General features: G+C 45.0%; 1 protein-coding gene across 1 annotated transcript; it reads right to left on the bottom strand.

The window, feature by feature from the left end:
• Nucleotides 1-1,846: 1,846 nt before the first annotated feature.
• On the bottom strand, nucleotides 1,847-11,771 carry LOC131291477 (polynucleotide 5'-hydroxyl-kinase NOL9-like). The gene is made up of 4 exons (XM_058320697.1): nucleotides 11,586-11,771; nucleotides 3,327-3,788; nucleotides 2,810-3,281; nucleotides 1,847-2,763 (listed from the first exon to the last, which is right to left on the bottom strand). Exons 1-4 carry the CDS (start codon nucleotides 11,769-11,771, stop codon nucleotides 1,847-1,849), a joined length of 2,037 nt encoding a protein of 678 aa, XP_058176680.1.
• Nucleotides 11,772-12,419: the final 648 nt, after the last annotated feature.

Raw genomic sequence — 12,419 nt, 5'->3', positions numbered from 1 at the left:
TTCCTTAATCGGCCCCGTTTTTTGCCTCCTCTATGTGATATTGTCTCACGTCGCGAATGATGATGATGATGGTGTACCTATTTTTGCAAACCTCGCACACTTGCTACGCACCTCGGCCACACGAGTGCGTCGCTGAAGTAAACTCAACCGATTAGTCATCCACGCACCTTCGATCCTGCACAAACACACGAACGAACAAACAACCGAGCGTTTTAGTTCATTTTTTCGGGGACGAACAAAACATCAGGCGAAAACCGGAAGACAGATATCCTCACTAAGACACACCGGTTGAGTGGTGGCGATTGCAGGTGCCCGAACTGAAAGGCCCACATTACGTTGGGTGAAATTTTTTAAATTAAAATTTAAATGTTTAGCCCAAACGAAGAGCATCACACGAGTACGCATCATCGAAAGCCACAAAAGCAGTAAAAAGAAGGTCTGACCCAGAAAAGGAACAAGGGGACGAGCGAAAGAATGTGTCACGATGTCAGCGAATATCAGTGAAAAGTCCTGTGAGACACCGGGAGGGATGAAATCAGTCCTAAAGAAGGGATCGAAGCTGGAAAACGAAGAACCTGCACGACCAAAGGATACTGTGGTAACCTTTTAAACTGGCAACCCGGCCCATCACAGAATTGACAGCAGAGGAACTGTCATAGTGAGATGTGCGCCAAATGAGCAGGGGGACGGCAGTCGAGAGAGAACCGTGCAACAGAGCAGAGCAAATAAAGAGCATACTGGAATTACAATACTGGCTGTTGGAAACGTTTCGGTCCAACGAAGCTAGCCGAACATAAACGTCGCCGCGACGGCGATGTTTTTGGAAAATATAAAAAGGATCGAAGGATGCGCCTTCGATCTCTTGGTAAAACGTAAGCGAGAAAGCCAGACGATTTTTTGGCTATTGTTGTTACAATAAAAACGATCTGTTCACAAAGGCAAGAAAAGCTGGATAATTTCTATTCTCGATTTACATAGAGCCCGTTTAAGACGATAGTCTTTAACATTCCAAAAAATCCTTTTGGTTTGACTGCGCGCGAAAGTTAGTCGAAAGTAACGCGCGCCGATAAAGAAAACGACGTTTGTTTTCTAGTGCCACTAAATCCGCATTTAGTACGTCGATATTTCGTCGAAAGTGAAAGTGAAAATGGATCAGGCACTCCGGTACAGGCAGGTTGGCGTGGGGTTCATTAGTTTCGCCCACGACGAGTCCAACGACAGGACGCGATGGCGTCCAAGATGCTTCGTCCAGTCCGGGCCCATCAAATGCGACCGTGCCGTCAACACCGCTACAAGAGGGCAACGCCGGGAGCGTCACGGTGCGTGACGCGATTCCTGCGAGTTCGGGGCCCCCGCAGCGAAACACCGTACGGTCTACGTTTAGCACTCCCACGACAAGAGACGAGACCGCCGATGCTAGAGCGGAACGCGAGACGAGCCTGTCTCGTATAGAGGAAAGAAGAAGGAGAATGATCCAGGATTTTGCGATGCTGGATATCGAAATGGCCGACGCAAGGAAAGCCACGGAAGTGAAAGATTCGGCGGCCGAATTGAAGAAAAGCTGGATAATTTCTATTCTCGGTTTACGTAAAGCCCGTTAAAGACGATAGTCTTTAACACTGGCAAATGAAACTCACCTACGCCGAGGCAAATATACTGCTGACCATTGACCATCGGTTCGCAGAGGTATACCATCATGGCGTTGAGGGTATTTGGTAAAATTCCTTTCGCGGGCGCCATGCACTCGTCTCGCATTACTAGGACTTGTATGTCGTCAAGAGACGCACTGGAAAAAAGGAATGTATATTAGTACCAGGCACCGCCAGGAATCTCAAGGTAAAAAAGTCTAGAACCAGACAGGTTTAACGTCGGTAAACCATTCCGTTTCATCGTTCAAAATTCCAATCACCTTGGTCATGACGGACAGCGTTCGACGTTTGACGCTAGTCAATGCAGCTGCAGGCCGCTCATACTTAACACTGATTTTACGAAACCGGTACTGCAACTGATACCCCTTTCGCAGATGCGCAGCAATTTCGTCGAACAAAATGTTTAACTTGTAAGCCTGAACGTCCGTATGCACGTGTTCGTAGTTATTGGACACTTTCACCGAGCGCGGAATTCGAAGCTGTATCAGCTCCGTGGGCTGCACCAGATGGATGAGGGCCGCCATCAGTTCTTCGCCGAATCCGGTAGTGTATCCCATCGTGTTGACGATCCACGGTACGTCCTTCAGTTCGGCATTTGCCTCGCAGTGCTCTACCAATTGTTGCACATTTTTAATGTACAACACTGGGGAGGATACAACGTTGACGCTTCCGAACAGTAGGCATTGCGAAGGCGGTTCAGCTTTTGCAAAGTATCCCACCCCAAGGATCGGATCCGTCAGCACACTCACACTGAGCGTTTCCGGCAGGTGAACAAACGGCTGCCCGATGTCCAGGTCGAGCAACACGATACGTCCGAACTCTCGGATGTGCCGGTTGGTTGGGAACTGACAGAGGGTCGATTTGCCGGCATCTTTGCCTCCGATCACCATCAATCGGCTGGACTTGCGAAGCTGCACCTTGTCCCAGATCGAATTCTTCTGGAAGAGCGGAACGGAGCGAACCTTTGTAACGTCGGGAGGTAGCAATTCCACCTCCAAGAGCTGCTGCGTTTGGCTGAAGGGCGATTGGACGCCGAGCGAGATCGGGGTCGGGAATAGATTGAAATCGTCGAGGTAGTTACAAATCACAGGCAGCGAGGTGCTTCCGTCCGGCTCTGCTTGCAGCAACACGAGCACCGATTCCGATGGATCGAATGTTGCCGTCCATGTCGATATCGATGAAATGGGGTCTTAACTTCTGCAGGACATTCTTGAACGCGGCCTTATTTAACGATTCCGGCGATGGCAATGGAATGAGACTGACCGCATTGTAGCCACGCGCGGCAGTGACCGTTCTTGCCTCGGCCGTTTCCAACCGGTAGCCCATTATTTCTACCTGACCGAACAGTGCCTGCACGGCCAAGTATCCGTAGAAGTAAATGTAATTCTTCAAAACCGCGAGCGTCATCCGCTTGTCAATGGCATTGTAGAAGCGATAAAATTTCGCATGCTCTGGCTCATCCACATCCGGGTCTGCACAATCCTTCACATCCTCTTCCACCTCTCTCTCAACTTCCTCGTCGGTGTATGATGACGAGTCATCCTCATTCTCCTTCTGCTTGCCGTTGATTTTCACGCCCGCTTCGATCGGAACCGTTTCCTTAGCCTCCTGTTCAGGAGTTTCCATAGCCTCCTGTTCAGGAGTTTCCATGACCTCCTATTCAGGAGATTCCATAGCCTCCTGCTGTTCAGGAGTTTCCTTTGGCAGTTTCTCCGGGCTGTCTATGAATTCGCCGTGCACGTCGTAAATCGGAACTAATGGCGATATGTCCGTGTCCGACGATGGATCAGTGTTGGCTGATTTTTTGGCCCACTCCACATCGTCGTTGTTCGGAATTTCAATTATTTGCGACATGCCCTCGCCGAACGAGACGGTATCGTCGTCGATATCGTAGATGTGTGCCATCCCTCGCGGTATGTATACATAGTCCGGGCCGTCCTCTTCGTAGGCGGAATCCAACAGGTCTGAATCCGACGGATCATAATCCTCGTCGTAGCTATCGCTGTCGTACGGTTGGCGCAGGTACGTTAGGCCACTATCCTCCGATTCTTCCGAATCCTCCGAATTTTCCGACGCATCGGTCCACATTTCACTATCATCTATATATAAACATTCTTCCGTGGAAACTAACGCGTAACGCTAAGGCCGGAACGACTGCCGCAAGAATGAGGCAGCATGCGCAGGGGAACACGTGCCGGTGAGAAAGAGCGCGGTAGTGTAAATCAGAGATACGGATTCTGCAGTTCTCGCAGCCTCCTTGCTCACTTCACTGCATTGCATCGCTGTGCTCTCTCAGTGCAATGCCGCTCACGATATGAAAGAGTGAGAGAATGCAGACCAGAGGTGTGCAACTTGCGCTTCGCACTAATCGGAAGATGAGTACAATGCGACGCTCTTAGATAATGGTTTGCAAGCACTACTTGATGCTCCCTAGATGTACCGTAGCGTAAAGTTTCGAAGGCATGCCGCTTGCGGTATGACAGAGTGTGCATATGTAAATCAGTACTGTGCGCCTGAGCTACACACTGACTGGTACAGTAATTGATAGCGACTCTAATTTGTCAAGAAAAACAAATGTACGTATCCATTCGCGCATACTTTTGAATGGAAGGATTCGCAAAAGAAAATCATGGTTACGGATAAAGTTCCTACTTGAAAAAGGGACACATGCAAAACCTATTTGTTTAAAGAAAACATGCTAAACGCTACTCCGATATTTTTATTTTACTATTATTATCAATACACCTTAATGGAATAAGTAGATGGAAGCGAACATTTCATGACTTCAAGTAGTAGTAGTATATATGTATGTGAGAGTGAATAGAGACCCAGAACAACGGAACTAAGTTTGGGAATATAAGGCGGGTCTGCGGTAAACGGTCAGCCAGTCGTAATCGAACCAAGCTCAGTGACAGTCGCGCTCGGAACTAGAACAAGTGGAAATAAAGAAGAAACTACAGTAAAAACTCCCCTCTCGTTATTCCTCCCTCTTACACTTTTATACTTTACATTTGGTGTCAGAAGTGGGATTGCGCTTCAACATTGCACGCTCGAGTTTTGCGAATTGTGCTTTTTGATTTTGCGCAATGGCAAGTGTAGAAGAATTAGTGGAACAATTTACCCGTATCGGCTTGGTGAAAAGGTGTGAGACCTTGGGACTCAACACAGACGGCACGAAGGAGGAATTGGCTGGTAGAATAATGGCGCATCGGGAAGGTGGAAGTCAAGACATCACGGGGGTGGATGACTATGCGGACGCCATAGAAAGGGACAGTGTATCGTCACGAGAGAACGTGAATCACGAGGTCCAGAGTGTGTCCATTCACTTTAAGGATGTGCAAGATTATTTGCCTACGTTCTCCGGAGCCGAAGATGTGTGTGCATGGGTGGTTGAGTTCGAGACGAGTAGCCAACTTTTCAAGTGGCATGAACTCCACAAGCTCATTTACGCTAAACGTGTGCTGCAGGGCGCAGCCAAGGCTTTTGTAAAAAGCATTCCCGAAGTGTCGTCGTGGAAGGAGCTAAAGTGTGCGCTAGTGGAAGAATTCGAGGAAAAAGTGTCGAGCGCAAGTGTCCACGAATCGTTACGACACCGGAAGAAGAAGACAGAAGAAACATTTACGGAATACATTTACGCGATGTGTGCAATTGGGAAAAAGGGACACGTGGAAGAAGAATCCCTTTGCGAGTACATAGTGAAAGGGATAGACGACGATCCCTTGAACAAAGCCTGCCTGATCGCTGCGAAAACAATTAAAGAATTGAAAGGTCAAATGAAGGGATACGAAAAATTGGTCGCCCAAATTCGCGAACAACGTCAGAAGCGACCAGTAATCACAAAGATTACGGATGGCAACAATCCCAAACAAATAACAGCGGCCAGCGTAAAATGCCGTACCTGCGGGAAAATGGGACATTTTGCCAAAGAGTGCCCTAACAAAGTAGCAGGACCGGTTTGTTTTGGCTGCGGCAGACCAGGTCACCGAGCACGCGAATGCAAAGACAGACCGAGTTTTTCCGGGAACACCAATTTAGTCAGCGGCGACAAAGGGGGAACGATCACCATGAGAATCGGAACGAAAGAGCTAAACACCCTTTTCGATACGGGCAGCCAATACAATCTTTTGTCCGAAGAAGCGCAACAGGCCATACGATTCCCAAGCGTTACTCCGACAACAATGACCCTCAACGGATTCGGCGGCACAAGAACTGCGGCGTTGGGAACAATAGTGACGACAGTGACGATCGACCAAAATGAGTACAAGGAAATACAGTTCTATGTTGTTCCTACTGGAAGCATGTGTTACGAGGCAGTCATCGGAAGAGAGGCTTTGAAAGATATGGAAGCGACGGTGACGAAAGACGGCATAAAAGTGCGCCCAAGTGGTAAGAACAAGGAGGAAGAATGTGTGTTTAGCGGTGACGTGTTTATTTGCGAGCCGGACAAAATAGTAGTACCACCCAAATTCCAGGAGGCAATCGATAGTGTCGTTAGTAAATACAACGAAGCATGGTGCGAACCAAAATTGGAGGACGGTCCAGTGAAATTGAGAATAGTCCCAAACGAAAGCATTGTTCCTTTTCGACATACACCGGGGCGACTTGCGTAACCGGAAGAAAAAACCGTTAACGAGCAGGTGGACGAATGGCTATCAAAAGGGATTGTGCAAGCTTCGACGTCTGATTTCGCCAGCCGGGTGGTCGTGGTGAAGAAGAAAGACGGCAGCAATCGTGTATGCGTCGATTTCAGGAAACTGAACTCGATGATACTCAAAGACGGATTTCCAATTCCGCGGATCGACGAGGTGCTGGAGAAGCTTCAGAGTGCAAAGTGGTTCTCGGTGATGGATTTAGAAAATGGATTTTTCCATGTGCCGGTCGACGAGGCGAGTAAGAAATACACCGCTTTTGTGACGAAAAAGGGGTTTTACGAATTTAATAGAGCACCGTTTGGGTTGTGTAACTCTCCTGCGGTGTTCATGCGCTTCGTCAACCACGTGTTTTTGAACCTTATCAACGAAGGCGTGTTAGAAGTGTACATGGACGATTTGATCGTTTACGCAAAAACGGCGGCGGAGTGTCTGTGGAAAACGGAACAAGTGCTCATGACGGCTGCAGAACATGGACTCGCGGTGAAATGGAAAAAATGCAAGTTTATGCAGTCCTCAGTCCATTTCCTTGGCCACTATGTAGAAATTGGCATGATTTCGCCAAGCGCCGAGAAGATCAATGCTGTGACCAAGTTCAGTGTACCGAAGAATGTGAAGGCTGTGCAGGCTTTTCTTGGGCTCACCGGGTTTTTCAGAAAATTCGTGAAAAACTACGCTCATATCGCTCGCCCCCTCACCAATCTTCTACGTAAGGATACGGAGTTCGTGGTGGGAAGTCAAGAGCTGCTAGCCTTTAACCAGTTGAAGGAGATACTTGCGAGTGAACCAGTGTTACGGTTGTACGACCGTGAAGCAGAGACAGAATTGCATACCGACGCGTCGAAGGAGGGATATGGTGCGGTGTTACTCCAACGTTTTGAAGGAAAACTGCATCCGGTAGCGTTTTGGAGTAAAAAAACGACGGCCGCAGAGGAAAGAAAACATAGCTATGTTCTAGAAGCGAAAGCTGTGTTCCTGGCAACAAAGCAGTTTAGAAGATATCTTCTGGGTGTACCTTTTAAGCTGGTGACTGATTGTAATGCGTTTAAACAGACATTGAAAAAGGCTGAGGTACCTAGCGAAGTGTTACCGTGGGTAATGTACCTGCAGGATTTTACGTTTGAAGTGGAACATCGACCGGGATCGAGGCTTCGACACGTGGATTGCCTCAGTAGATACCCATATCGTGTAATGGTAGTGACGTCAGAAGTTACGGCGCGCATCAAGAACAGTCAACAGAAAGATGAAATGGTGAAAGCAATTTGTGAGATCCTACGAAAAGAACCTTATGGAGCATACCACTTGAAAGGTGGCATACTATATTATTTGAAGGATGGACAAGATTTGATAGTGGCTCCGCGAAGTATGCAAAAGCAGCTTATTCAAGAGGTGCATAACAACGGACATTTCGGTAGTCAGAAAACAATCCATACGTTGACACAGAAGAATTGGATTCCTCAGGTTGAAATGAAAGTGAAACAAGTCATCGGAAATTGTGTGAAGTGCATATTGTACAATAAAAAATTGGGTCTGAAGGAAGGGTATCTTCATCCTATAGAGAAGGGCGACAAACCGCTGCACACGTTACACATCGACCACGTCGGCCCAATGGACGCAACGTCGAAGCAATACCGGTACATACTAACGATGGTGGACGGATTCAGCAAATTTGTCTGGCTGTACCCGACTAAAACTACGAGTGCGGAGGAGACGCTGCGGAAGATAGAAGAATGGTCGTCTGTATTCGGGAACCCAGGACGAGTGGTGACGGATCGAGGAGCGGCATTCACGGCAAATTCGTTTGCGGAGTATATGAACACCAACGGGATCGAACACGTCGTTTGCACAACAGGGGTGCCTAGGGGTAACGGACAAGCGGAGCGAGTTAATCGTACGTTGCTCAACATGTTATCCAAGTTGTCTGCCGAGAATCCCTGCAAGTGGTTTAAGGAGGTCCCAAGGGTTCAGAGGGCGATTAACGCACACGGGCATGCAACTACTGGTAAATCACCTTTTGAGTTAATGTTTGGCGTGCGAATGAAGAATCTAACTGATGATACGCTGGGAGAAATATTGCAGCAGGAGATATATGAGGAATTTGAGCGAGATAGACAGGAAATGCGGTACAATGCAAGAAAGGCTATTGAAGAAGCGCAGCTAGCTCAAAAAAGAGAATTCGATAAAAAAAGGAAACCAGAATCGGGTTATGTAACCGGAGATTTGGTAGCTATACGGAGAACGCAATTTGTGGCTGGAAAAAAGTTGGCCAGTGAATTTTTAGGGCCTTATGAAATTACGAAGGTGAACAGAAACGGCCGATATAAAGTGCGAAAGGCAGCAGATTGTGAAGGGCCTTTTGTCACGTCGACAAGCGACGATAATATTAAGTTGTGGAGGTATGTAAAGAATAGGGATATAGAGTCATCTGACGAGGAATTAGAGGATTGAAGAATTATCCAAGATTGGGTGAACATCGAGGATCGATGTCGGTCAGGAAAGGCCGAATGTGAGAGTGAATAGAGACCCAGAACAACGGAACTAAGTTTGGGAATATAAGGCGGGTCTGCGGTAAACGGTCAGCCAGTCGTAATCGAACCAAGCTCAGTGACAGTCGCGCTCGGAACTAGAACAAGTGGAAATAAAGAAGAAACTACAGTAAAAACTCCCCTCTCGTTATTCCTCCTTCTTACACTTTTATACTTTACATGTATTATAGAGGCTTTGAGCCGGGTGGCCTCTTTCACCTCTTCAATTCATGACTTAAAGAACAGCAATAACACGACACCAGCCACGGTTATTAAAAACTGTATTCATTTGCCCAGATCTACAACCATATTTGAAATCATATCTTTCAAAATGCAAGCTGATCAATTGAATGTGATATACACATGTAAAATAAGCAAAAAACCTACATTCAACATGTTTACTGCAGGGCCAAAACACAATCCCAACATGATACCCCTAACTTCCATGGGCAATATAATAGACATAGATTTTTTCCCACAGGTCAATATGTCAAAAAAAGCATATGTTACTATCCATTCGACCAGAGTTTAAAAACCTAAAACCCGTAGGTCTTCTCATCTCCACAATGTAATCTCTGAATGAATGCACCGTTCTGAGAAACGCTTTTATCCTACGCGAATACATTTAGGCAGTATTTCAAACATGGACAGTGTAATGACGAAAACTTTCTATCTGCTATGTACAATGTTAATAACAGCCTTTAAGTAAGGTTCCAATGAAACTTACTTCTATTTTCCCAACATCCTCGAACAATGTATGCATTGCAACACTGGACTAATTACAATGATTTTTAATAAAACTTCAAGAAGACTATCAACTTTCTTTTGATAAGTTCATCAAGCATTGATGGGCCCAAAAAAGGGCCAGATGATTAAAAATGTACCGAATTCGCGGGCCAGATACCTTAAATGATGATCTAATATATTCAAACTAAACTCTTTTGAATAGAGTTTCTTTCTAAATAGTAAAGTTACTTTAAAAAGTGGTGTTAGATAAACTAATAAAAGAATTTTTAACATCAAACTTTCTAACACTTTTCCATACTTCTCATCGTTGAATTTTTATATATTAACAAATAAATTTTGAAAAGTTGTGCTGTTAACTAATTTTTTTAGTTGTAATTGAAATTCATTTGCTACTCAAATTATTTCAAAATATCTTACCACAAGTTTTCAATATTGTGAGTCTTATAAGTAAACGAGTTTTTGCATTCAAATTTTTACGAGACTCATGAGACTGTTTTAATTTAAAAATTTCCATATTTGGGAACAACAAACCTGACATCTTGACAACGAACAAACCCAATATAGGTGAGTTTTTGTATGAAACACTAACATTTCCTTACGGGCCGGATAAAATCAGTGTGTTTGCCGGATTTGGCCCGCGGGCCGGTCTTTGCCGACCCCTGCAATAAAGCGATCGCGTTTGATGAAACTACCTTCTTTATCCCAGAGTGTATCAGCTCGATGTATTTCGTTGCAACCAACTTTAGCAGACAGGATTTAAGTTTCCTGTCAATTATGGCGAAAAATTGAAGCTTTAATCAGAAACTGTTCCGACCACAAACAGTGCTACAAATCCGTAAAGTGCGACAGAAGCAGAAGCAAATGTTCGAATGAAAAGTGGCTAAATCGTTCCCTTTTCCGATTCAGAAGGTTTTTGAGAAGTGTCAATCAAGCTCAAAGATTCAATATTTTGAAGCTCTTGATAGATTTTGTTGGATGTTGGATGTTGCAACTTAACATCGAATCCTTCGTAGTTTTCTTTTAAAATTTCTGGATAACTCTATCACACACGATATATTTCAGTCACTTTGAAGTTAGAACAGGGCAGTAGTTGATCGTGTAGCGCATACAAAAACTGATAAACATGCAAACATCAATAGTTTTGTTGGCTACGGTAAAATTTCTATCCCTAGGTCGCAAGTCCGCCTGATAGGCCAACAAAATATAATTTCAGAGGGCATTACTGATATTTTTTAAAGATATTTTTTTATATGGAACGACATCCCCAAGTGGGACAAGGCTTCTCTCCGAAGAGAGTTTTCGGTATATTATAGATCGGTGGTCAGCCGATAAAACTTACTACATCATGTATGTTGCGTGTCTAATGAAGGAGATATGTTTACATCCATCATATTTACTGTAGCAGTACTGAATTCTCGACACGGCTAGCCATGAGCACAACGAAACAATAGTCGTGGTACCAACCTAGCAAAGATTTCCAAAATTTGCAATTTATTATATTTAAATTATTGAACCCCCAATAGACTGTACACGGGCCCGTGTAACCGGGCCGTTTTACCTAGTCGATATCAAATTCGTCGTCCAAGCCATCAGAACCGGAGAACTCATCCGTGTCTTCATCATAACCCTGCTGCTCATTACCGTAAGTATTATGCTTTTTGATCGCACTGGTTGCGCAATCTTTTCCATTGATAGTCACATTACCTTTCAATGGCGACCATCCCTATTAGAGGTGTTGACACTAGCAGTTTGCTATATGGGATAAGTAGACGTTGGCTGTCATTGCGACATATTGCATAAAGGCGAGCGCGCCCGAAATTAACTCTCTCAGTGTGTGAATAAAAGCGCTACGGCAAACAACGTATTCTTTGTAAAAGACAAACCCTGGAAAGAACCTACGTTCTGCAAGAGATTCGTACTGCAGACCTGGGTCATTGTCCTCCTCAATCCATCCTGCCGAACTGAAAAAATAGAAGCATTTTTCCAGCCGTTGGTGATTTCTTTTCTGCTGTTGCCTTGAGGTGTTGTTTTTTCTTAACATCACGCATTTTCCCGTAGTGTTCTATCAAGGCATCAATCGGCATCGGTTCTTCTTCATCATTGTCCTCCTCTTCCTCCTCATCGCTATCTTCAGATGTTTCTTCCACCTGGGATTCTTCTTCGGTTGTATACATTTCTTCCGTTCGACTCAGATTCCGCATTGGTTGTTCGAAGCTTCTTTGAGGGAACCATGGACTCCGAGTTCGCCCCCTTTTGTTTTCCATTAGTGGTACCATTTGTAGTTTTGCTATCGGGAGGGTTCTTCCTTTTCTTTGCTACGACAGAAGTGGTAGGTTTTTGGTATGTCAATTCTTTGAAATTGTTCAAATTACTCTTGCCTTTATCCACATGTTCGTTATTGGCGTTTTTCTTCAGCGCTATAGCAGGGGATGTTTTAGTGTTATCGCTTTCTTGTACCTTCGAGGTCTTTACTTTGGCTTTGAATGATTGTTTCAATTTTGATAGGCCATTTGCAAAATGTGGTGGTTTACTGAATTGCTTAGGCGGCATTTTGTTTGAATATTGTGCGATACGCATAGAAACGCTGACAAATACGTGGTAACAAAGGAAAGCCGGTACTTCTAGAAGAGTTTAGAACTTTTAAGATAATTATGCTTGTTTTTGGACACTGATATTGATAGTTTCTACCGTTTATACCTGAACGACACAAATATGACGGGCTGAATACTTATGGTACAACGTTGTTACATGTTTTGCGTGTTTTTTCGAAACGAATGTCGCACATTTGGTGGATTTTGACTGATTGTACCGTACTTGACAGTTGCTAATCGAAAGTGCCTAATAAGCTT

Source organism: Anopheles ziemanni, assembly GCF_943734765.1.
Source record: "Anopheles ziemanni chromosome X unlocalized genomic scaffold, idAnoZiCoDA_A2_x.2 X_unloc_1, whole genome shotgun sequence".
Lineage (NCBI taxonomy): Eukaryota > Metazoa > Arthropoda > Insecta > Diptera > Culicidae > Anopheles > Anopheles ziemanni.
Note: the sequence above shows the minus strand (reverse complement) of the source record. Positions and strands in the feature narration are given on the sequence as shown.

Coding starts and splice junctions, on each gene's coding strand:
- LOC131291477 (XM_058320697.1), bottom strand. CDS start 11,771: ATGCGGAATCTGAGTCGAACGGAAGAAATGTATACAACCGAAGAAGAA. Junction 3,789..11,585: donor AGAAAAAACAACACCTCAAG/GCAACAGCAGAA, acceptor TTCCGGCCTTAG/CGTTACGCGTTAGTTTCCAC. Junction 3,282..3,326: donor AAACTCCTGAACAGCAGGAG/GCTATGGAATCT, acceptor ACTCCTGAACAG/GAGGCTATGGAAACTCCTGA.